The sequence below is a fragment of the Phascolarctos cinereus genome, unplaced genomic scaffold (assembly GCF_003287225.1).
Source record: "Phascolarctos cinereus isolate Bilbo 61053 unplaced genomic scaffold, phaCin_HiC Scaffold_4;HRSCAF=312, whole genome shotgun sequence".
Classification (NCBI taxonomy): Eukaryota; Metazoa; Chordata; class Mammalia; order Diprotodontia; family Phascolarctidae; genus Phascolarctos; species Phascolarctos cinereus.
In genome coordinates, this window is record NW_027555847.1 from 186,976,031 (window position 1) to 186,999,960 (window position 23,930).

Sequence of the window (23,930 nt, forward strand, 5' to 3'; positions counted from 1 at the left end):
TCGTATACTTATTAGCAGTGACCCTGGGCAAGTCATTTAGTTTCTGTTTGCCTTATTCTACTGGAGAACGGAATGGCAAAGAACTCCAGTATTTTCAACAAGAAAACCCCATAGGCAGTACTGGGGTGCTATGGTCCACTGAATCACAAAACAGCCAGCCCCTACTGAATAACAACAGTTGTCTCTTTACCTTTCTTCATTCATATTATTCTTTCCATCAGAAAAAGCTCTCTCCTATTCTCTATATTTTGAATACTATCAATGCTTTAAGGCCCAGCTCAAGTCCCGTTACTTCTGGGAAAGCTTACTTGTCCTCTTCAGCCCACAGGTTCTCTCCCCTTCCTTTGAACATCAGTTCACTGTTTAAAAGTGTTAGATTTAGAGTCTCCTGATCTAGATTTGAATCCCACATCTAAAACTATGTGATTTGATTTTTTTTCATTTGTAGAATGAAGTGTTGGTGTACCTCATAGGTACTTCCAGATCCAAATCTTTGATCTTCATCCTTTTCTTCCATTCATTAAGCATTTTCATATTACCTTGGTTTTTTGTCTTTTTTTAGGTTTATGCCCTGTCTACCAAACTTGACTGTAAGCTCCTTGAAAGCAGGGGCTGGGTCTTATATTTCTTTGCACGTTCAGTAGAACCTAGAATAGAGCACATTGTAGGCACTCAGTAAATATTTGATTGGCCTTGGGAGCTTTATTTAAGGTAATTTTCAGTTAATTGGAGCACTTGAAACAGGTTCATAGCATCACAGCTGTAGAGCTAAAAGGGACCTTAGAAAACATTTAGAATAACCCCCTCACATTTGTAGAGATGGTTTTGCACAATGGATACAATTTATAAGACTCTTGAAAGGAAAGGTAATGGCAGTTCAGTAGAAAGACAGCTAGACTTCAAATCAGGGAAATGTGTTTTTTAATCCTGCCTCCAATACTTACAAGCTAAATGACCTTGACCAAAATATATTCCCTCCTTCTTTTCCTCATTTTCTTCATCTGTAAAATGAAGATTAAAATGCCTGTTGAACCAAGCTACTTTGAAGGATTGTTGTGAAAATCAAATGAGATAATGTAAGTAAGCATTAAAGCAGTGTATAAATATCAGCTATTATTAAAGTAGAAATATGGCCTGGAGTTGTGATTATTATATCTAAGTAGCAGTTAGATCACTCAATGATTAAGTGCTAGATTTGGAACCAGAAAGACCTTCGCTCAAATCCTGCCTCAATAGCTGTGTGACCCTGGAAAGTCACTTAACCTATGTCTGCCTAGGGTCCCTTCCAGTTCTAAATCTATTGTTCTGTGAACTTCCAGGTAAGGAACTCCCTCCACCAATACAGTTGGCACCTTCTCTGCAAGTCTTGAGTTGTTGCCCAGAGCACTAAGAAATTAAATGACTTGCTCAGGATCATAGCCTACCTCAGAGGCAGGACTTAAATACAGGTCTTCTTGACTTTAATGCCAGTTTTCTATACACTTAAGCTACATTTATCTCTACTAAAATAGCCACAATAAATATGACCAAAAGACTCTGAAATAAGTTCAGAGACAAAAACTTGAGTTCTAAGTTAATTAGGACTCTTTAATACCATGCTTTTATTGGGGCAGAGAGGGAAGGAGGTGGTCCAGACATACAGCACAGAAACTCCTTGCACCAACTCATCTGTAAATATTACTCTTAGAAAATTGTGTGGGACACTGAGAGGTTAAATGATTTGTCCAATGCAATAGAGTTAATAAGCATTAAGAGACAGGACTTGCACACTTCTATCCATTACATCCAAACTACCTCTCAGTAACTATTGTTTTCTTTGGTAACCAAAGTTTTCTTGAGCCATCCATACAACTTAGCTCAGTGGAGACAGATGTTTAGTTCTATAAGGTAAAGAATTATATTTTTCATAATTAATAATTTGCCTACTTATGGATAAGTTTCTGAAACTGGTGATTATTATTACTAAGGCTACATTTAAGGATCTCTAAATAAATATGGCTGATACTTAGGCCTTATGCATTAAATGTTTTTAGGAATGTATTTCCCCCCAAAATATGGACCAATGGGCTCATTCTGCATATATTGTTCCTATCATAAAAGGGAGATAACTATTACTACTTACCTCAGCTTTTGTAGCACAACCTAAATGTGAATTATTACCAATAATAATACTAACAATAGTAATATTTGGTGTGGACATGATGTTGCATGATATTTGAGATCTTTAGGGAATAAGGCCTTGACTGTGTGAGAGTTAGTGCAGTTTTCAAAGTTACGCATTATCTTTATTGCATTGTTCCTGGCTAAATATTTGCTTAAGTGTCATGATTTCAGTTGAATTCCATTATTTATAGCCAAAGGAAGTTAGTGCTTTCTCAGGGTGCAAATACAATGGACAATTTCATTGGAGGGAAGAAATTAATGGTAAAGGAAATAAAAATTCAGATGGTTTTACTCTGGTCTAGGAGACAGAAGCTATGGGAGATATGGCTCTTATTCTTTCATTTACCAACTGTGTGATCCTGGCCACTTCACTTAAAACTCTATATGATGAAGAATAAAATGTTCTGCCTACCTCATACGACATGTAATGAAGATCAACATAAATAATATGTACTCAAGTGTTTTGAAAATCCTAAAGTTCTATATAAATATTAGATTTTATGTCACACCCCAGCCTCAGAGCCCCTAGGAAGATGCCTATTTAATACTGCATGAAGTCCTTCCTTTGTCCCTACATATCCTTCCCTACTCTACATTAATGAATATTGAATTCCAAGGACCTTTTCATATTGCTGACTCAATATTCAGACATTGATTTACCACAATCTTTCATTTGCTTTTCCCCTTCTCTCAGTTAAGACTTTGATCATATCATCATTTATTGCATTTACTTTCAGCAAATGGGCATAGGAAAATAAAATTGTTGAAATTTAAACAATTGTCAAAAGCAGTCAAAAAATTTTGAAGTTAAGATAAAATGGATAATTCAAGTTTGGTTGGAAATATTATTGATTTCTAATTTCCATGATTACAATTGAAGTCTCTCTTCTTTCACTTGAGAGTTAGTATTTTTTTTAATCTTCAAATTATTTTTATTTTTCCTTTTATCTATAAATTGGCAACCACCAATCATTTCTCCTTATCCCCAATTACCTCTTTCAAAATTTACTCACCATTTCCACTTAACTCTATTCCTCTATGTACACTCATTAATTTAACAAATATTTACTAAGTACCTACTATGTGTAAAATACTTTAGGGGAAACAAAGCATAAGACCTGGCTATGTGGAGCTCATAGTTTCATTTTTAGTGACATTATCCTCCACATAGACTACTAGCATTGATCTGCTTTTTGAACATTACTTTGAAGCTTGCTACACAGTCCACACTGCTGTCCTAAGGAAATATTTTATATGATTTTAGCAGTCCTGACTAACTTGGACTAGACTGAAAATGCAGACCTATGCTGGCATTAATAGTGAAATCTATGGTAGCAAAGGAAGGGATTCTGGATCTATTTGTGATTATCTAGAAATAAATTGTGGCTCACTACTCTAAGTGACTCTTAAGATGAAAGAAAAGCATCTAGTTGACGCAGTGGCTAGAGTACAGGACCTGCAACAGGAAGACTTGAGTTCAAATATTGCTTCAGATACTTACTAGGTAGATGACCTGGACAAATCACTATCAGCCTCAGTTTCATCATCCATAAAATGAGGATAAAAAATATCACTTACTTCATACAGTTGTTATGAACATCAAGCAAGATATTGTCTGTTAAGAGCTTTGTAAACCTAAAAGTATTATCTGCATTAGTCATTGTCTATCAACACCTAGCCCTGAATCTGGTCTTTTAGTAAAATTATCAGGTAATTTAATGGAAGAGAGCCATCACCTGAAATAATACTTTGAAAATACTTTGTATTTTCCAGTAGTTAGATTGTAGGCTCCTCAAGGGCAGGGACTGTCTTTTGCCTCTTTTTGTATCCCCATGCTTAGAACAGAGTTGGCATTTAATAAGTATTTACTGATTGAGTGATTAGGCCTTCTTTTAGTACCTTAAATGTTTCAGTTTCATGTAAAACTGAAGACAGGGCTATTAAATAAAAACCACAAAGTATTCTTATAAATCAGTATGCAAAATGTCCTTAAGCTCTATATCTTAGAAATATTGCAAATGGAACTAAACAATTTGTAATACATAATGAACTGCACATTTCTGCTGATAATCTTAAATAAATAATCCAGAAATGGTGAACCTCTCATTAACTTTCCCTTGACTGGTACCATGGCCACTGCTGCATATTTCATGAAACAGGAGTTTCCTAAACTGATTCTGAAATAACATGTCTGCTGTGCATATTCAGTTTTTAAAAAAGGAGGGGGGGTCACCCATCTTGTTGTAGGTTAATGTTAAGTCAAACACTTTTATATGGTCAAACTGCATGAAGACAAAAAAGAAATTAATGTGTCCTTTGAAATTTTGTAAAGTATGTAAAGTATACAAAAGTAGTATGCAAGTTAAAAATACAGGTATATTTTGGTGTTTTATTTTATTACTAAAGAGCTAAGCTCCCCAGATGGTCATCTGCCAGAGCTGCATGGGTTACAATCAAAGAAAATTACACAAATATTTTCCCTTTATCCATTTTCTTATCACTCATAGCATTATAGTAAGCCATGTCACTGATTCAGTTAACTGCATCTATGTACACTGCTTATAAGAGATGACTCTGGCAAGGCTACTGATAATCAACTTGGGCCTTTCTTTAAAAAACAAAAACCAAACAACTGATGTGTAATGAAAAGTTCATCTTAAAAGGAAAAAAAAATTAATAATGACAAGCCTTTAAGGAAGGAATTTTTAAAGAAAAAAATAGATTATTTTTTTTCTTTTCTAGGGTTTCATTTTTTTTTCTTTTCAAGGGGTTAGAGTTAGCCAAACTCAAGGAAAATCAAAGTGAATTCCTTGGAAAATGTGTATTACAAATTTATCTTGGTTAAAAGATAAAACTCAAAGGAATAAGTAAAATGTTAAATGTGTAATTATTCCATCATTTAACAGAACCAATGCCTTTTTCACTGAATTGGCTTTACTGTAGTAAAATTCCATGTTTGTCACCAATACTTTATTGTAAGCGGTAACTTGCACACTTAATAATTGAACGACAAAAAATAATGTTCTATAGTTAGCCTTTGCACAGGCTACTTGACTATACACAAGGCATAGTGATCATTACACAACCTAATCTTCATAATAATTTGTGCACTAAAAGACACCTATCAGACAACATGTGAACATTACAGTGAAATGACCTCACAAGTCCAGTGAAAATTCAGCATAATACAAAACATGTTGATCTACTACAAATGACATCTTTAAAACAATTCAGTAGTAACTTAAGTAGAGTCTGAAGCAGAAATTTGTTGTGTAGTTATAAGTCTTTTAAGTGAAGCAACCTCTGCAGATAAGTTTGCTATCCCTTGTTTTAAATACAAGTTCTCTGAGTCAGAGACATTGTAGACACTGTCTTTAATTTCAATAACTCCAGTTTTGCAACTATTCTGAATTTTGCCATTGAGTTCTTTTGGATGCCAATGTTCTGGTTTGAGTGACCAATCTTGAATGTTAGTCACTTGCACGGAGAAAGGCGTAAGGGAAGAATGTACCAAATTTTGTGTATCATGCTTTTCAAGTTCAAAATGTCTCTTTGATGACATATCAATAGGTGAGGAGAGTTTCTGTGTGGCATCAAACTCATTATCTAATGTTTCCACTTTTATTTGCATGGCTTTGGCTTTAATCCGAAGCTTATGTGGTAGTGCAGAATTTACTTCTGGGACTTTAACAACTGTTGCATGTATGCTTTTAAGTTCAACTGGGGAATGGATTGGGCCTTTGGGAACTTGTTGCTCATCTTCTCCATCAGATGACTTGCCTACCACACCGTCATCAGTTTCTGATGTTCTTGGTGAATTACTGGAGGATCTATTGACTTGCAAGAGAGGAGGTGAGTGAGAATAACCAGAAAATGTGTTTCCTATGTAGTTTTGATAAATGGATGCTGTATAAGAACCTCTATCATCTCTTGACTCTCTTGTATAGCTCTCTAATTCCATAGGTTCCTGTTTTATGTCTTGGAACTTATTCTGAGGACTTCTGCAATTGTTCTGAATAGGACTCTCCTGAGAATGCTCTATTGATGACACTTCTGAGACATCAGACAAAGAGCTTTGAGGAGAGTGTTTAATGACAGAAATGCAACTACTTCCTACTATAGAAGTTTCATGTTCATCGACAAATGAGCTAACATTTGATTTGGTTGTTTGATATTGGAAATACACAGCTGTAGAATTGCTGAGTTTCTGTATCTCTTGAGCATACACTGCCGAACTAATTAAACCAAATTTTAATTTTAGTGAGAGCAGTTCTGCTTTTAAGGAAGCATTCTCTTCTCCCAATGCAATTAATTTGTTTTCCAAAACCAGGTCATTCAGCCGACGTTTCTCACGAGATCTTTTGGCAGCTTCATTATTCTTTCGCCTTTTTTCCCAATACATAGCATCTTTCTTTTCATCTGGAATGAATTCCCGTTTTCTCCTGCAAGCTGAAGATTTGTTTTTTCCACCAACTCCTTCATTAAGTAATATATCTTCATTTGTATTCAAGTCTTCGGATACTTCAGTTAGAGCAGAGTTAAGTACTATCATTTTGTCCACATTTCTACTTGTATCAACAAGTGCCTGCTCCTTTTTAATGGCCTGCATTTTTCTTAGCTGCATCAGAAATAATTTTAACTAAATCTTTTTTTATCTTCTGTTGCAGGGTAAATTATATCTCCAGTATTTTTCAAACCACAGTTCTTTAAAAATCATAATTTTATATCCATCAGCATTCCTCTTTTTGTTTCATATTACAAAAGGTAAGAACACATATGCTCTTCTTGCTAAATAGAGTGGAAGTCTTCTAAGCGATCTGCAATAAATAAATTAAAAAAAACACATCTTTAGTTTTTCAGTTATACATCTCTGGTTTTTGTTTTTGATAACCTGCCACTTTTGTGCCATGCTACTTTTAAATCACTTTAGATGATATTCATACTACTTCCTATAGATCTTATTATTTAAAAAAAATAACTCTGGCATAAATTCATTTGACTTTAAGAAAGGGCAAATAATTGAAGGCTGGTATGAGAATTCCCTCAGCCATCTTAAAAGCATAATAATGAAAACTTTCTCTTGGTAGTTAAGACACATAATGTTGTAACCCAACTATTACTTAAATTAAATCCTATGGTATTACCTGAGACACAGAAGCAAAGTGATTTGCCCAGGGTCAACTGGTTAGTAAGTGTCTTAGTGGAAATTTGGACCCAATTCTCTTTCACTCCAAACTAAGCACTCTATCCTCCTATGCTATACTGCGTCTGCAATTTCAAAAGATCTAATTCCAGTTTTTCACAACAAAACATATAAAATGAATTTGCATTCTTGAAACAATTAAAGTAATATTCATATAAAATATATTAAAAAATCTGACCACAATGTATACATAAAATTTTCCATAATCTCACTGAATGAAAGCTTGGCCTAGTAACTTAGCTTGTTTCAACAGGTGACTCATCTCATTCAGCAGCAAGAGGAAAGTAGTCTGCCTTTCAAAACAGGCATCTCTTTTGAAAGCATCTGTGCTATACAATTATAAATGTTTTATATTTCTAGTTCCCTCAAAATTAATTGAGCAAAATTTCACTTAGAAATATGATAAGCATTTTTGAAAGGCTTAATATTGCTATCACAATGGGTTACATTTTTATAGTAGCTTTGTTAAATAATTTAACATGAAATATAAGAACAATTCAATGCTATAAAGAAATTTATTTTTCTTAGCAGTAAAAGAGTTTTCAATTTAGGGCACAAGAAAAAATTCAAATACAGAAAAAAAGAATTGAAGTTTCATTTTTATCATGTCACTCTTCTGTGCTTCTAGAATTTCAACTGACAGGAATAGATTTGATGATCCCAAAGGTCCTTTTCATCTTCAAAATACTCTATTCTATTAATGAAATATTTAGGATCTGAATTTGGCTTTGGCTTAACAAGGTGCTCAATATTAGACACTGAATCCAAATAAATACTTTGTTTCTATAAGAAAGTCTTGATTTTTTTTCTAGACTAGACATTTTCTAGATATCCTTCTCAATGCCTTAATTGTATATTCATATTTTTGTAAGGATTATTTAATAAGGCAGCTGCTCAAACATGGCTCTCCACTTAGCAGTCAGTGACACCTGATTCTGCTTACATAAAACTAATCTCTAGTGTTTGTCACCATTTATTGTGCATAGTTTTACACTGACTAAAGAAAGTAATTTTAACTTTTAACTTATCAGCTGGGAAAATCTGAAAGTACAGCATTCAGTCAGTTTACTTTGTCTTTTACAGACGGTATAGAAAAAGTGACACAATAACAATTAAAAGGGGTCATAAAGAATAAGGTTTCTAGCTATGTTCTATTCCATAAAACTGTGCCAATTTTTCTGTCACAAAAAACTCTGCACGGCCAAAAGAATAGCTAATCATGATTCACTGAAATCCATGATTAATTACTACCATATTACTATGTCTGATAATATAATCTTATGGAAAATAAAGTCAGAAGGTTAGCACACAATAGACAATAACACTTCAGAAGATTTTTTTTAATCTACTATTTAGGGAAATAATGCTAATTCTCATAGTTTTCTATTCAGATTTGTTCTTTTCGTAACATGAAAAACATTTTCCCTGACTGATGAATGATTCTTACCTGTTAAAATGTTTTGCCACGTTACATGGTTAGTATATAGGTCTGCATTACCACAGTGACATAGGTATTGAGAAAATCAGTAACTCAAGATAAAGATAACTACATCAGCTTTCCATGTGTCTTTAGCTACCAAGTATCCTTCAACAGATTCATTTTATTCTCTGGAACTACAATTATGAACACAATGTGTTACTTTGTTCAAGTGCTCTATCTCTATACACAACTACTTTTCCTTTCACCAATTTTACATGTTCTCTCTTTTCATTATCTCTTTCCACTTAATTTTACTTTCCAGGTCTACATTAATGGTATGGAGATCTATTTTGCTTATTTCAATTATTTGTCCTGTTATTTCTATGCTTTCTACATTGACCAAATGTATGTATCATTTGATTCTTCAACTGATCAGCTCAAAGACAGAGATAACTTGGTAAGGGGGAGGCACAGAATATTGGGAGCCCAAAACAAGCCTAAATCTACCTTTCCTTTCTCTTTATTTTTCCCTTCATTGTTTTCAATACTATTTCTTGTAAGTTTAAGGGTCCTTAACTTGGGGTCAACAAATTTTTTTAAAAATATTTGGATAACACTTTCAATATAATTGGTTTCCTTTATATGCCTGTGTAAACACAGTACTCTGAGAAGGGGTCAGCAGGCTTCACCATACAGCCAAAGGAATCTGTGACATACAAACAGTTAAGAACCTCTGCTCTAAGCATAGTTACCTCACTACTTCTGCAGCCAATATAGTGGACTCTGGCTAAAATCTTCATTTTCCTGATTAACTTTTCCCATATTTCAAATGTTTTCTATATAGATTACCAAACTTCAACATTTATAAAGCAGTTAACACAACACAAAGACATACTGCCTTTTGTGTGTTGAATAAACACTTATTAACTTTATATGTCATAAAAATTCTGTGCTCTTATTACTGTGGCTATGATCCATGCTTTCTCAGTTCCATTCATCTACGGTGGCCTACATGTTGGTACTAAGTCCCTTGAGTTTAAGATGGTCCTCAAAAACAATGCTTTCAAGCTTGGTAGTATCTTCCAGCGCTTTTACTGTGGAGTAGCACAGCTGTCAAGAAATCAGGGTTAGCTCTATATTATGCAGAAGACAACTTTAGTGTTTAATTTTTTAAATATTCATTCATTCATAATAATTTTCATATCTCAAAACTATTGGTCCCCATTTTAACATTCTAATTTAAAATCGTATGCATATATTTCCACATAATATATATTCTCTTCATTTATTCTAATGTATAACACAGACCTCAACTCACCATTTCCCTTCCCAGGACTTGCTTAATATGACTGGATTTTTCTTGGTTCTATCATACAATGTTACTACAAAGGTAACATTGCAATAGTGTTCGCCACATGCATATGAAATTATTTTCATGTATTATACTTATTATTGAGATACCTTCTTCCAGTGAAGCAAACTTTTTTTTGAATCTGCATAAACTGCAGTCACTACACCACCACCTATATACTGTTTCATAACAGCTTCATAAAGTACCTTATTTATGCTTTGGGAACAGTTGATAATTGAGAAAAAAACCCTCTTATAATAACTTATGTATTTTCACACATCATCTAAATATTTATCTTTCCTGGCTTTTTACATTTAAAATAATATAGGAAAGTCAAAATTAACTATACTTGTAACTATGGATAATGATGGTCAATATTCCACATTTTAAAAATCCCACTGAAATCAGCTATAATCTTGAATGTAGAATAATGGGGAAACTTGGCCTCATAAGACTTAAATTAGTCTTATATTTAAGCAGAGTACAAGATGATTTTTCAACAGATTTCTCCATAGGACAACCCAAAGGAATTATATTCTATCTGATAGCAAATAATCCAGTGTCTTCAGTCAAGACAATTATTTCCCTTTGGTAACAACTGATGATGTCATCAGGAAGAATTATCTTGATTCCTCAGACTACATTTCAATCTCAAATATTTTCCCTTATGATTAATTTTACAACTACTTTATCATTTCCTCATAAAATATTTTAAAAATAACAGAGAATTCTGTTCTGTATTAGTCATTACTTAAGTTTCTTTTTGGTAAATGATATTAATAGCACCAAATGCCAATACAATGATGTTGTTAATGATAGTATTGTATTCAGTACTGTTAACTTCATTACAAGCTTTAGTTTATCACGGTACCTTAAAAACTCAGCCCTCTGCTTACCCTACCCCCAAATCCCAATGTCACAAAACCCAAACCCAGAAAGGGCTTGCTAATGTATGCTCATTTTAGTTATCTAATTTTCCAAACACACTAATGAAATATCATCATGATGCACTTGAATTTACTTTATGTTTTCACTTTCCTTTTCTCCCCCCTGTTTTCTACAGAATAATTTTTTTTTAAAAAAGCATTAAACTGTGTAGGCATGAGTTGCTTTACTTCTTTATGGTAGTGGGGGAAAAAATTAACCTTGCAGTCAGAAGACCTGAGTAAAAGTTATAGCTCTGCCATTTACTAGAAGAGTGAACTTGGGCAAGATATTTAACATCTCTGAGTCTCAGTTTTCTCATCTGTAAAATAATGAATTATCAAACACTTGAACACAAAGCTCACAATATCAAATGAGCTAACATTATGTGTATAAAGTACTTTTATAGTAGATACAAACATGATATTACAGTTATCCCTTCTACATCACGATTTTTCCCATGTCTATGTTTTGATAAATCCAAGGCAGGCATAAGAAATTAAATGAGAATTTCTGGGGAGTTTTGAGGAAGCCACATACAACACAGGGCCTATGACCAAATACTTAACCCAAATTTTACAAAAAGGTACTGTAAACAACACGTAAAAGAAAATGAAAAAAAATCAGACTTCTTTATTATGATGGGAGGGCCAAAAATTTTTATGCAAATTTTCCAGATTATGGGAGATGAAGGCAGGGATACCCGGCCCCGATGTGAAAGGGATAACTAATGTGAATTGCTTTTATTATTTAAGAGTGAAAGGGATTTAATGAAGCTATTTTTCACATATTTCTAATAATTTAGACAAGTCACTAAAATAATGAATAAGCACAAATCTTCATTTCAAGCTATGCTTATTTTTAAGAAGCAGCATCACTGAAAATTAACTTTCTACTTATGTTTCTAATCAGGCAGCTAGATGGTTCAGTGTCTAGAGTGCAGGGTCTGGAGTCAGGAAGACATCTCCCTGAGTTCAAATCTGGCCTCAGATATTTACTAGTTGTATGACCCTAGGCCAGGGATGGGGGAGTTGAAGCCACATGTGGCCTTCTAGGTCCTTGGTTGTGGCCTTTTGACTGAGTCCAAGTTTCACAAAACAAATCTTTTTATTAAGGGGATTTGTTCCATGAAGTTTGGATTCAGTCAAAGGGCCACACTTGAGGATCTGGAAGGCCACATGTGGCCTCAAGGCCACAGGTTCCCCACTCCTGCCCATGGCAATTACAACCCTGCTTGCCTCAGTTTTCTCAACTATGAAATGAGCTGAAAAAAATGGCAAACCACTCCAATATCTTTGCCAAGAAAACCCCAAATGGAGTCATGAAGAATTGGACTCAACTGAAAACAACTGAACAACATTATATTACTAATCACATAATCTCTATAATTTCCACCTACTTTCTGGGACCAAGCAAAACAATTTTAATCCCTTTTCCACATGACAACCCTTTAAATAATTGGAAATAACTATCAGGTCCACTACAACCTTCCTCAATTTTTCTTTTCTAAAATAAACATCCCTACTTCCTTCAACCAATCCTCAAATAGCAGGATCACAAAATTAGTCAATAAACATATACTTAGTACACACCATGTGCCAGGCACTGTGCTAGATGCTATGGATAGTTACAACAAAGGGCAAAAGACAGACCCTACCCTCAAGGAACTCATAATCTATAATGGAGTAAATAGCACAAAAATAACTATGTACAAGCAAGATCTATAAAGGATAAATACAAAATAATCAACAGAAATAAGGCACTAGAATTAAGACAGATCATGAAAGACTTCCTATGGAAGGTGAGATTTTAGCGGGGTCTTGACGGAAGCCAGGGAAGCCAGGAGGCAGTGATGAGGATGGAAAATACTCCATGCATGAGACTATCAGTGAAAATACCCAGAGTTATGTGATGAAGTGTCTTGAATGAGGAACAGTAGAGAGGCTAGTGTTGCTGGATTGAAGAATAAGTGGGGGATATAAGGTATAAGAAGTCTGGAAAGGTGAGGAAAGCAGGTGAAAAAGAACTCTGAACACCAAACAGAAGATTTTATGTTCGATTCTGGAGGTGACAGGTTGCGACTTCAGTTTATTGAGTAGAGGATGACAAAGACAGACCTGCACCTTAGGAAAATCACTTTGAGTAAAAGACAAATTGAAGTGCAGGCATAAAGTGATGAGGGGTTATACAGGAGTGGAGGCAGTGTCAGGAGAGAAAGGGGCATATACAAGAGATTTTATGAAGATAAAATTGACAGGCTTTGTCAACAGATTGGATGTGGTAGGGCAGGGAAAGGGGGGAGTTGAGAATGAGAAGGAGATGACACTTAGGTTGTAAGCTTGGGGGACTGGGAGAATGGTAGTCCCCTAGATAGTAATAGAAAATGTTGGAATGGAAGAGAGTTTGGGGGGAAAGATAATGAGTTGAATTGAAGATGTTTATGGTACATCACGTTTGAGATGTGAGACTGCAGATTAACAGAGAGGTTAGGGCTAGATAATTAGATTTGAGAATCAGCATATTGGTTAAAATAACGAATTTGGGGGAGCTAATTAGATTGCCATGTGAAATAGTATGGAGGGAGATGAGAAATAGGTTCAGGAAAGAGCCCTGTAGGACCTCACAGGTAAGCACTATGACCTAGATGAAAAGCCAGCAAAAGACACTAAGAAACAGAGTACTGTCACAAAAACCTATAAAGAAAAGAGTATCAAGAAGAGGGTGATCAATAACGTCAAAGACTGCAGAGAGGTCAAGAAGGATGAGGACTGAAAAAAAGGCATTGGATATGGCATTTAAGAGATTATAATAACTCAGGACAGAGTAATTTTTATTTGAATAATGGGGCCTGAAGCCAGATTGCAGAGAGTTAAAAAGAGAGTGAGAGGAGAATGAGTGGAGGTACTTATTGTAGATGTCCTGAAGGAGTTTAGTTGCTAAAGGGAAGAGCTAGGTATAGGATGATAGCTGCTAGGATGGATCAAGTGAGGTTTTTTTTCAGGGTAGAGGAGACATGAGCATGTTTGTAGGCAATACGTAAGTAGACAGGAAAGGCAGAGATTGGAAATAAGTGAGACAATGGGGATGATAGTGGAGACAATCTGTTGTAAAAGATGGGATGGAATGAATTACATGGTTATTGAGGGATTGGCCTTGGCAAGGAGAAGGACCACCTCATTATGTGAGACAGAAGTGAAAGAGGAGATAGTACCAAAAGACATACTGCTTATTCTCCCACGAACACTTCCAGCTTCTCAATGTTTTTCCTAAAAATGTGGAGCCGCAACTGAGCCCAATACTATAGATTCTTTTCCTTTCCTTTCCTTTTTTTTTTTAAACCAAGGTAGAAGGCATTAATTCTGTTGCCTCCCCAGTCCTGGATATTGATTCTCTCAGTACAACCTAAAATGGCATTAATTTGTGTAGCTAAGGAAAAGTAGGGTTTTATTGGCTAAACTTTTATGGGGGAAAGCAAATGGAAAACTCTCAAGAATGAATTTCTGCTATTAAGATTCGTAAAGATGAAAATTAAGGAAACTGACAAATGTTGGAATGGAGATACTGCTAGAAAACATATACAACGGTGCATTGTTGGCAAAGCTATGAATTAGTCCAGCCATTCTGCAAAGCAATTTGAAACTCTACCCCAAAAGTTACTAACCTATACATACCTTTTGATGCAACTATACCAGTAAGCAATCTATACTTTAATGAGATCAAGAGTGAAAGGACCCTTATATACAAAAATACTGATAGCAGCCTTTTTTATAGTAGCCACAAAATGGAAATTAAGGGGGTACCACCTATTGGGGAATGGCTAGAAAAAAATGTTATATATGAATGCAATAGAATATTATTGTGTCATAAAAATGACAAAATGGACAGTTTGAGAGAAACTAGGAAGACCTACATGAGCTGATAAACTATGAGTCCAGAAGACTAAAGATATATCATTAACATACCTCTACCCATAAAGGTGAAGAACTTAAAATCTGGAATGAGAATTAATTGGACATGTCCAATGTGGGGCTTCATTTTTCTGGACTATGCATACTTATTTTGAAGGGTTTTTCCTGTTTTCTTTCTTTTTTTTTTTTTCAATTTTCTATTGTGGGCACTAGTAGGAATTAATTTTTTTAAATCACCAAAGGCAAAAAAGTAAAAAGATACAAAGATTTTGAAATATGGTTTAAGATAGGCATCAGTATTATCTACCAGTCATATTTGCAAAGCAATTTTAGCAAACTAAATTTTATTCTGACATTAAAAAAGGAAACTTTTCATAGTGAACTGAAATTAGGTTAAATTGTATAACAATTACTAAGAAGATGGTGGGTTGTATTTGATGCACTACCTTTGTGGAAACAGTTTAAAATTTCATCCATTAGTAGTTTCTTTAATTTTTATAAAGGTTATAATTACAAGTGAAATGTGTGTAAAAATATGGAAAAAATGAGCTATGCATAATTGAATAAAAGAAAACCAGTATAGACATATTTTAGTTTCATGGGCATTTTCTAAACAACCTATGAGTAAAGCAAAGTTTTGAATTATGAAAAGATATTCTGAATCTATGTTTAATTAAATGCCTCCAAAAAATACACTATTTGAGAAATCTCAACTTATATATTTAAAATCAAATACTATAATATTGAAATAATCTGTCATTCATGTAAAACCTACTAACAGAACATCAACATTTGATTAATGTGCTAAGGAAACTCAGTTTTTGCTTTATTTTCTCTTATCTTTGACAAAAGATAATGTGATAAATTAGCTTTTTAAAAAGTTAATATAAAGCAGTGCTTTTAAACTTGAGTGCTTTTGATTGATGATAAATATAATTTTATTATATTAACACAATTATTTTCCTTCTTATACAGGCAAAGTATTTTTATGGTTTAAGACATTTTCAAATGACAAACTTTTATATTAAAGTAGAGTTGACTACAATTTAATTCACTGTGAAAAGAGAATCTGGAAACAATGTTGCAAAAGTAAATGGGTAGACATGCATACCTGAAAGCAATTACTTAAATAGTTTGAAGAGTGATGTAAAGTTAAATTTTAAAAGGCTCAAATGAAGGAATAATTTGGGAGTACAAAGTGCACCTAAGTGTTCTGTAAAATAGGGAATATTCTTCAAAGGGGGACAATCAGTAAATGCACAAATGGTTTATAGACTTCAAGAGAAGGTTTCAAGGTAGGGATAACTGGCTTGTAGAAATCAAAAAGCAACACTGACAGCTCAGTGGACACTGAAGAATGTGACTAATTTTTTCTATATATAACAAATGGAAGGAATAAGTATGGAAAAAAGGATTAAAGAGGAAGTGAGGGCAGAAAACTAATATTCCTGCCCCTCTTTTATATTATTCCGCACTCTGGTTCAGAGTAAGAGGATGGCAGATTTCACTGATTTTTCCTGTAATTTTCTTGTGAAGAGGATAGATTAAAAAAATCATAAATAAGTTTATCTTTGGCAATAATTTATAACATTGCTTACTGAGGGTCTGAGAAGGGTAAAATGATAAAATATACAATTTTAAGATAGCTAAAAGGCTTGTAAATGTAACCCTTATTTCCAATGCCTAAGTGCTGTAAAGATTATGGATACTCTCGCCATTTAAAAGTATAAAAACATATCAAATGTTGTAGAAAAAGTAGTTTATACTGGTAGTTTTGAGGTGACAGTTGAGAAATGTCTGTGCTTCTCTCTATGGAGTTAGGGAATAGAATTTTTTGTTTGTTTTTACTTTTTTAATCTATGAGGATCGACTTGATAAAGCACAAAAAAAGAAAGCTAAAGTAATGTTTCTTGTCACATTGTTAGAGGTAAAACTGAAGACATGAGAAAAGAAAGGAAGAGAAGTGCTCTATCTAATGGGCCTAGAGTCAGGAAGATCTGAGTTCAAAGCTGGCCTCACACACTCTCTAGCTGTGTAACCCTGGGCAAGTCACACAACCCTATTTGCCTCAGTTTCCTCATGTGTAAAAAGAGCTGGAGAAGACAATGGCAAACCACTCCAGTATCCTTGCCAAGAAAACCCCCAAAAGGGGGCATGAAGTCAAAACATTACTGAAAAATGACTAAACAGTAACAAAAGCATTGAGTCAAGGGGAAGGATGAATTTGGTTAACCTACAAAATACATATGGTCATAGTCTACAGATCCCATTTAACCTGCTACATGTGGGGGCATCATCCTTTTATACCTGCTATATAAACAAATTCTTAATTCCAACGAAACAGAATCTACAAAGCACAGTTTAATAAAAATGATCTGTACTAGCATGTCAGTGAAACTTTTTCATTAGCATTATGCTGATCTGAAATTTAAATCATATGAAAAGTAGTAGCTACTACAAGAAGATTATTTACAATCTAGAGATAATTGAAAAGAGGTAATAAAAATCTCATATAATACCTATATTTAAAGTTAAAAGTTTTTCAACATTCTCAGAATATTAGGCCAATCTCAACAAAAATAAATTTATAAAAATAACAAGATATCAAGTAATGTATTATTGCCAGCCATTTAAAAAAAACAAGAAAAGAAATTGTCAATGACCTTCTTTCTATAATTTGAGTAAAATCCTAAATATAAATGTTTTTAAGTCATCAATTTCTATTTTTTTCTTTTGTTCTTTAAACTTTAATGCCTCAGTGCCATCTGGATTACAACTGAAATATTTAAATAGTTGTGATTCTAACTATCATAAAAATAAAACCTTGACTATATGACTACACCTTTTCCATTACATATCCTTAATCATGTATCTAATAGTTGGCTGTAATGACCACAGCAAGGTCATCTAGAAGAATCTATTAAAGTGGTGAGTCAGACACATTGCTCAACATGTACAAGAAGTCTCAAGCAAAGGTTTGTATTTTTTTAAGTAGTTGCATCATAGTGATTTTATAATTGCAGTTCACAAAGATAAGCTTTCAATACTAACTAGCCAGACAAGGAAATTCTTTCCAAAACCATAGTCAGCCTTCACTAAAATTCAACATCAAAAAGGAATAAGTTTATCTGAACTAAAAATTATTTTCTATTCCAAGAAGGGTAACAGCAATTGAGAGACTGGAGACTGGGGTATTAACCTCAATATCATTACGTGTGTATGTGTGAGCATATATGTATGTGTGTCTGTGTCTACAAATATATAAATGTATACATACACATATATACATATACACACATATAGATGCATTTGCACTGTTTATCTCATATGGCTATACTAGCCTTAGAAAAATACGGGCTTTATTAGAAAATATTTTTAGACTTTAATGTTATTAACAATAAAAATACTGCCCCTGTACCATAATTTTCAACATAGTTAGCCAGATAGCCTTCCTGCACATAAGGTAAGATAGTAAAAGAATGATATGCCACAAGTCTAGGGGCACAAACTGGGAAGGAAACCAAGAAGTGGGGCAGGTGGGTTCCAAATTCAGATTCCTACTGTGTAGAGGACTCTACTGATGGACACTTCCTTCAATTTTTTCATTTGCAAAACAGAGATAATTAATGCCTGTCCTACTTAGGTCAGAGTTGTTATGAGGAATGAAGTGCTTTGTAAAATATACAGTTTGTTTATTGCCACTAGTCCAAGGTATCTCCATAAACAAACAAACAAAGAAATAATTAGTGAAACAGCCTAAAGCTGTGAAAGGAAAACCTGGGGAGCTTGCCTTACTAAAACCTTATTGGTAATCTTTTTCAAACTTAAGAGGCAGCTTAGTCAAAAAGAATCAAGAAGGCAGTTCAGTGTTCAAGTCCCAGCTGATAAATACTGGTCAGTGTGTGACCCAAAGCATGTCACCTAACCTCTCAGTGCCCCCAGGATACTCTTAACACGAAGTTGCATTTGCCAATGGGTATTAGTAGAGTTTCCTTCCTAAGAGATACCTACAGGGATGACATCATAGATCTTTAAAAAAATTAAAAAGAATAAACCCAAAATCAAACATAACAGTGTTTAGAAAGCTAAAAAATCTGTGGCAGAATGACTTAATTTACTAAATTCAGAGTCTTTAAATAAATTCTATGCAAGCTTTGTGGAACAAATATTACATGGATCAAGAGAAATGAAAATGCTTGTATTTTTGAACATTAGCGATTATTTTCTGGAAATAGATTTCCCAGAGTTGTCCAACAGTTTAAAAAATCGAGGGGAAAAGCCTAGTAAATGCTACCTAAATATGGCATACAATTTGCTATATTATATTAAAAAGTGATGAAGCAAATGTCGCCACAATAACTTTTCCATCCATCCACAGCAAAGAATGTTTCATTTTTGTACATATTCAAAGAAAACAGAATGTTTTAAAACATATTTCCAAAAAGTCATTCCCTTAAAAAAATGTCTCATAAATCTATTGGAATGACAGTATTAGAACAGTGCAGTTAAGATCCTGCCCTTTACTTTGAACTCTGATGACCACACGTGACAACTACTAGTCATATCCATGGATGTTTTCTAGTGGAAAAAAAATACCACCTGATAGGGTTTATCCACGGGAGATGCAAATATAAAGGGGCTGACTTTACATTTCCCCTCCATTTGTTAGCTTCTAAAGAACACAGGAGCATGTGGTCTAATATGCACCACCCAAACTTCCATCACTGTTTCTGGGGGGAGAGGGATCGATAATATAAGGGAGGGTGTATCACTTTTCATTTCATTTTTGAAACCAAATTCTGCCCCTAGAGGAAAGATGTTTCCCAATCAGCAGACACAAAGAAAAGAGTAAAAGCAATGAACTCCCCGATTTGTGCAAAAGATAAAAAGGAAGCATTGCTTAACAATTTGCAACATGACAAACTCCCTTTCTTTCTTCCTCCTCCCTCCCAGAATGCCTCCCTCTACTCCCCCACCCTGCCCGTTTTCCATTCTTGGAGGTTTCCTCTTCGCCTCCTTTTCTTTCCTCTACATTAATGAACAGCTTTTTCACATTCCACATGACATGACTACAGACGTATCTCTGCTTCTTCTGGGCTCCGCAGCTCTGCCAATTAATACATTATCACTAACTGGCGCATTGTATTCCCTATTCTCACAGAAACTATATTTGAGCTGCCCATCCATTGCCCCATTTATACATAACCCAACTACTCTTTACCCCTTGCCTCCTCTAACTAAGGGTTTGGTGCTGCACTCCTCCCAGCCCCACGGCGGCAGCGCCGCCCCCTCCCTCCCCACCCAGAACAAAGAAAAGGATGTGGAGAAAGAAGAGCAGAATCGGCAGCGCCATCCATCCAGTGCCCCTTTCCCCCAGCCTAGTGGGAGTTATCTCTCATCCTTAACTCCACCCCTGGCCAACCCAAGTCCTCTTCATTTCTATTTTACCTCTCCTACCATCATCTTACCACCTCAGACAATGCTGACAATCTCTCCTACCATCCCGAACAACTTGTAACTCCTATAATCCCATTATAGACCCAGTAAAGGTCTGGAGGGGTAAAGCCTAGAAAGGAAGGAGTGTAGTTTGCTTCAGGGATCTTCTGAAGGTGGTGGGCCAGCAGAAAAAGGAAACTGGGGCCTGGCCACTGTCAGTAGCTACCAGGAGGAGGAGCTGCCATTCTCTTGGCCTCCTAGTGAGAGCTCTGAGATACCCTTCAACCTAAGCAAGCACATAGGCTGCTATGGATGGACGAGAAGCTTAACTGAGGGTACTGAAGTAGAAATTAATTTCCTAGAAAGAGACTATAATTATTTATAAGTACATACATTTCTCAAAAAAATAATTACAAAAATACAAAAAAACATTAAAAATATTCTAATTAATACAAAATGTATGTCTACACCTAAATTATGCCAAATACATATGTGTCGGAATATGTATATGTGTGTGTATACATATATAGAGACAAGAGACAGCAAATATAATTAGAGAAAGAGCTTTAAGCAGGGGAAGTTCCCTAAGGACTATGTATTTTACACACACACACACACACACACACACACACACACACACACCACGCACACACCCCTCTACAATATATTATTCTGAATGAAATCAGGAAATGCAACATAAACTACTGACCTATGTCTACCTCCTACAAATAACATCTGAGGGTGGGAGTGGTAAATCTAATCTGAAGGAAATAGTTGTGACTTCATTGTTGCTAATTACAAACGCCCAGAAGAGAAAATGACTCTTGAACCTTCTGGGAGGTTTTCTCTGAGCAGCAGTTTCCCAGTCTTTATTTTTTAAAGAAAGTCATTTCACTTAGGGAAGACGCCGTCAAAAATGTAGATTCATCCAAACGTCTCAAAAGACCTGGAGTTAAACCTCAGCAAATGGCCCTGAACGTCTATTTGCTAACAGTCCTAGAGAAAACACCAGAAATAGCACCGTGAAGCCACAATTGCTAAATTGTGATAGGGCTAAATATAGAAGAACACAATTTCATTTTTGGGTATATGACATATTCAGCAGCATGAACGAACTCACGTCTTACCCAGTTGTCTACTTTTCTATTTATAAACATCCTTTTAAAAAACTGCTACCGTGCCATTTTTTAAAAAAGCTTATTGCCCTAGTTTCTTTGTAGCTAGATTATAAAAATCGCGTAATTAGCTCCCTCTTCCTCTGTCCTCTGCCAGCAAATTCTGTGGTTACATAATGCAACATTTCCAGGAACTATTAGGTGATCTGTTTTGCAAAGTCTGAAAAACCAATTATACAAAAGTGAGGGGAAAAGGGAGTTAACAATAAAATATTTCCGTTAATGGAAGGGAATAATTTAACCGGCACAATTCTTTCCAGATTTAAAAAATAACACCCCAGAGACACACGATAAGATTATGTAGCTTCCTTATAATCTTAAACCCAACACTGAACTAGAATGTGTATATTTTTGTGGACCTTAAATTATTTAGTACTTAAGATAGAAAATAGATGTAATTTATAATAAACTAATTCCCCGACGCTGCACCAAAATTACAAAATCATTACACACACACACACACACACACACACACACACACACACACACACACACACCATTCTCATAATCTTTGCCAGTATTTCACAGTGGGCGGATTATGCAATGTATGAAAGAACAAACCTCACAAATCTTCCTTCGGGCTTTTAAAACATGCTAACGACAAACAGCGTGGAAACTATAGGTAACTAACCTCCGACACAGAAGCAATTGTTGAACAGGCATTTTCTGAATGCCGTCACCACCACCCCCCTTTCAAAACCACATTTCTCAACCAAATTAAGTATTTTAGTGTTACTCAACCCCTCACATCTTCTCCTTTTCCCCCACCCCCTAATCTCCCTCCATCCCTGGAGGAGAGGGAGTGGGGGCGTGAGTCAGAAAGCCCTTTGCTGCATGCTCGGAAATGGATTGACCTCAGAAGGGCTTCCTTAGTGCTTTTCCCTATCAAAACATCAATTTTCCTTAAATACCGTCATATTATGCAACTGCAGGGTAGAGAAAGGGAGCAAAGTCTACGTGCTGGGGAATGGGGGTGGCAATCAATATAGTCACCTTAAGGTGGAGATTCCGACATTGACATACCAGCAAAAGTTTGTATAATTAATAAATACACACGTCTAGAGATGTAATATAAACACACTATTTTATACAGACACACTTCTGAATGTGACAGTAACTTTTCGAAATTACACATGAGTGGGTGGGGTAAGGTAAGGTAGTGAGTGGAAAGACAGAGGGAGATTCAGAGAGACACAAAGACAGAAAATGAAAACAAAGCCTAGAAATATTAGTACACAACGTGTGTAATTACCTTTCTCATTTTCATCTTGGCCCGAAGAATGTGGTGGGAGGGGCAGAAAACGCAACAAAAACGAGAAGAGGTCTCCCCGGAAAGTCGCGAGTGAACCAGAGAACACAACACAACACCCGACTCCTAGCCTCAGCTCTAGAAGAGGATAGAGGCTGGGCAGGGTTGAGTGAGGCTTGGGTATTGCTGTGTGTGCTGGAGTAGGGGGGATGGGGGGCCGAGGGGCAGCATCAAAGGATCTGAAGAGAAGTGGCTCGCTAGGGGCTTCGCTCCCACCTCCGGGGCAGGCCCACAGGCTGGTAGCGCGACACAGAGGAGACAGCCAGTTGCAGCACTTCCTGGGGTCGGAGAGAGGGGCTGGGGCGGGGGCTGGGGCGGGGGGTTGGGTGGCGGTAGAGGAGGAGTGATGGGAGGGGTCTACCAGCCTGCTACAGCGGGGAACCACCACCGCGCCGCCGCCGCTGCCGCCGCCGCCAGAGATCTGTGTTAGTAGGTCAACATCGTGCTCCTTGCAACGTACCCTTCTGCCAGCCTCGGTGGTGAGTGGCGTCCACCGTGCCCCAATCACAGAGCCTAGAGCCAACCCCACCACCAATGGTTACTACTCGTCGGGGCGGAGGAATAGAGGAGGAGGCCTGGCACTTGAATTGCTTACGTCCCTCCCTCTTTTCTTCTTCCCTCCCTCTTTTCCAACGACACCACTACCAATGCTTTCCTTCCCTCCCTGTCCCTATTACATCTACTCCTCCTTCTCCCTTCCTCCCTCAGCTCAACCATTTGTGGTACTATATGTGCTAAGTGTATTGCATAAGAGCGGAGGGGAGAGGAGAAAAGGAGGAAAGGAGGGGAGGAGGGAGGAGCACTGACATTTACGTGGAGCGGGCCAGCGAGTTTGAGTTAAGGTGGACTCAACCCCTTAATTCTCCTTTTTCTTTTCTCACTTTTTCCTCTATTTCTTTTTTTTCTCCCCATTCTTCTGGCTCCGGGTTTCTTTTTTTTTAAAGCTGTGAAAGACAACCTAGCTACCTGTTGCAGGGGGATCCCCGGGGCCGCGTTGGAGAGGCAGCTTCGCTGAAATGTGGACAGTGGTAGCTTTGAGGC

The 23,930-nt window shown here is 36.0% G+C and overlaps 1 protein-coding gene across 2 annotated transcripts; it reads right to left on the reverse strand.

Moving 5' to 3' along the window:
* Positions 1–4,532: 4,532 nt before the first annotated feature.
* Positions 4,533–23,433, reverse strand: NFIL3 (nuclear factor, interleukin 3 regulated). Of its 2 annotated transcripts, none has more exons than XM_020976700.2 (2): positions 22,833–23,433; positions 4,533–6,980 (listed from the first exon to the last, which is right to left on the reverse strand). In XM_020976700.2, the coding sequence occupies exon 2, from the start codon at positions 6,785–6,787 to the stop codon at positions 5,405–5,407; it is 1,383 nt and encodes a 460-aa protein (XP_020832359.1). In that variant the 5' UTR covers positions 6,788–6,980; positions 22,833–23,433; the 3' UTR covers positions 4,533–5,404. The 2 variants fall into 2 exon arrangements, with proteins under 2 accessions (XP_020832359.1, XP_020832360.1); XM_020976701.2 differs by lacking the exon at positions 22,833–23,433 and adding an exon at positions 22,212–22,427.
* Between the last annotated feature and the right edge of the window lie 497 nt (positions 23,434–23,930).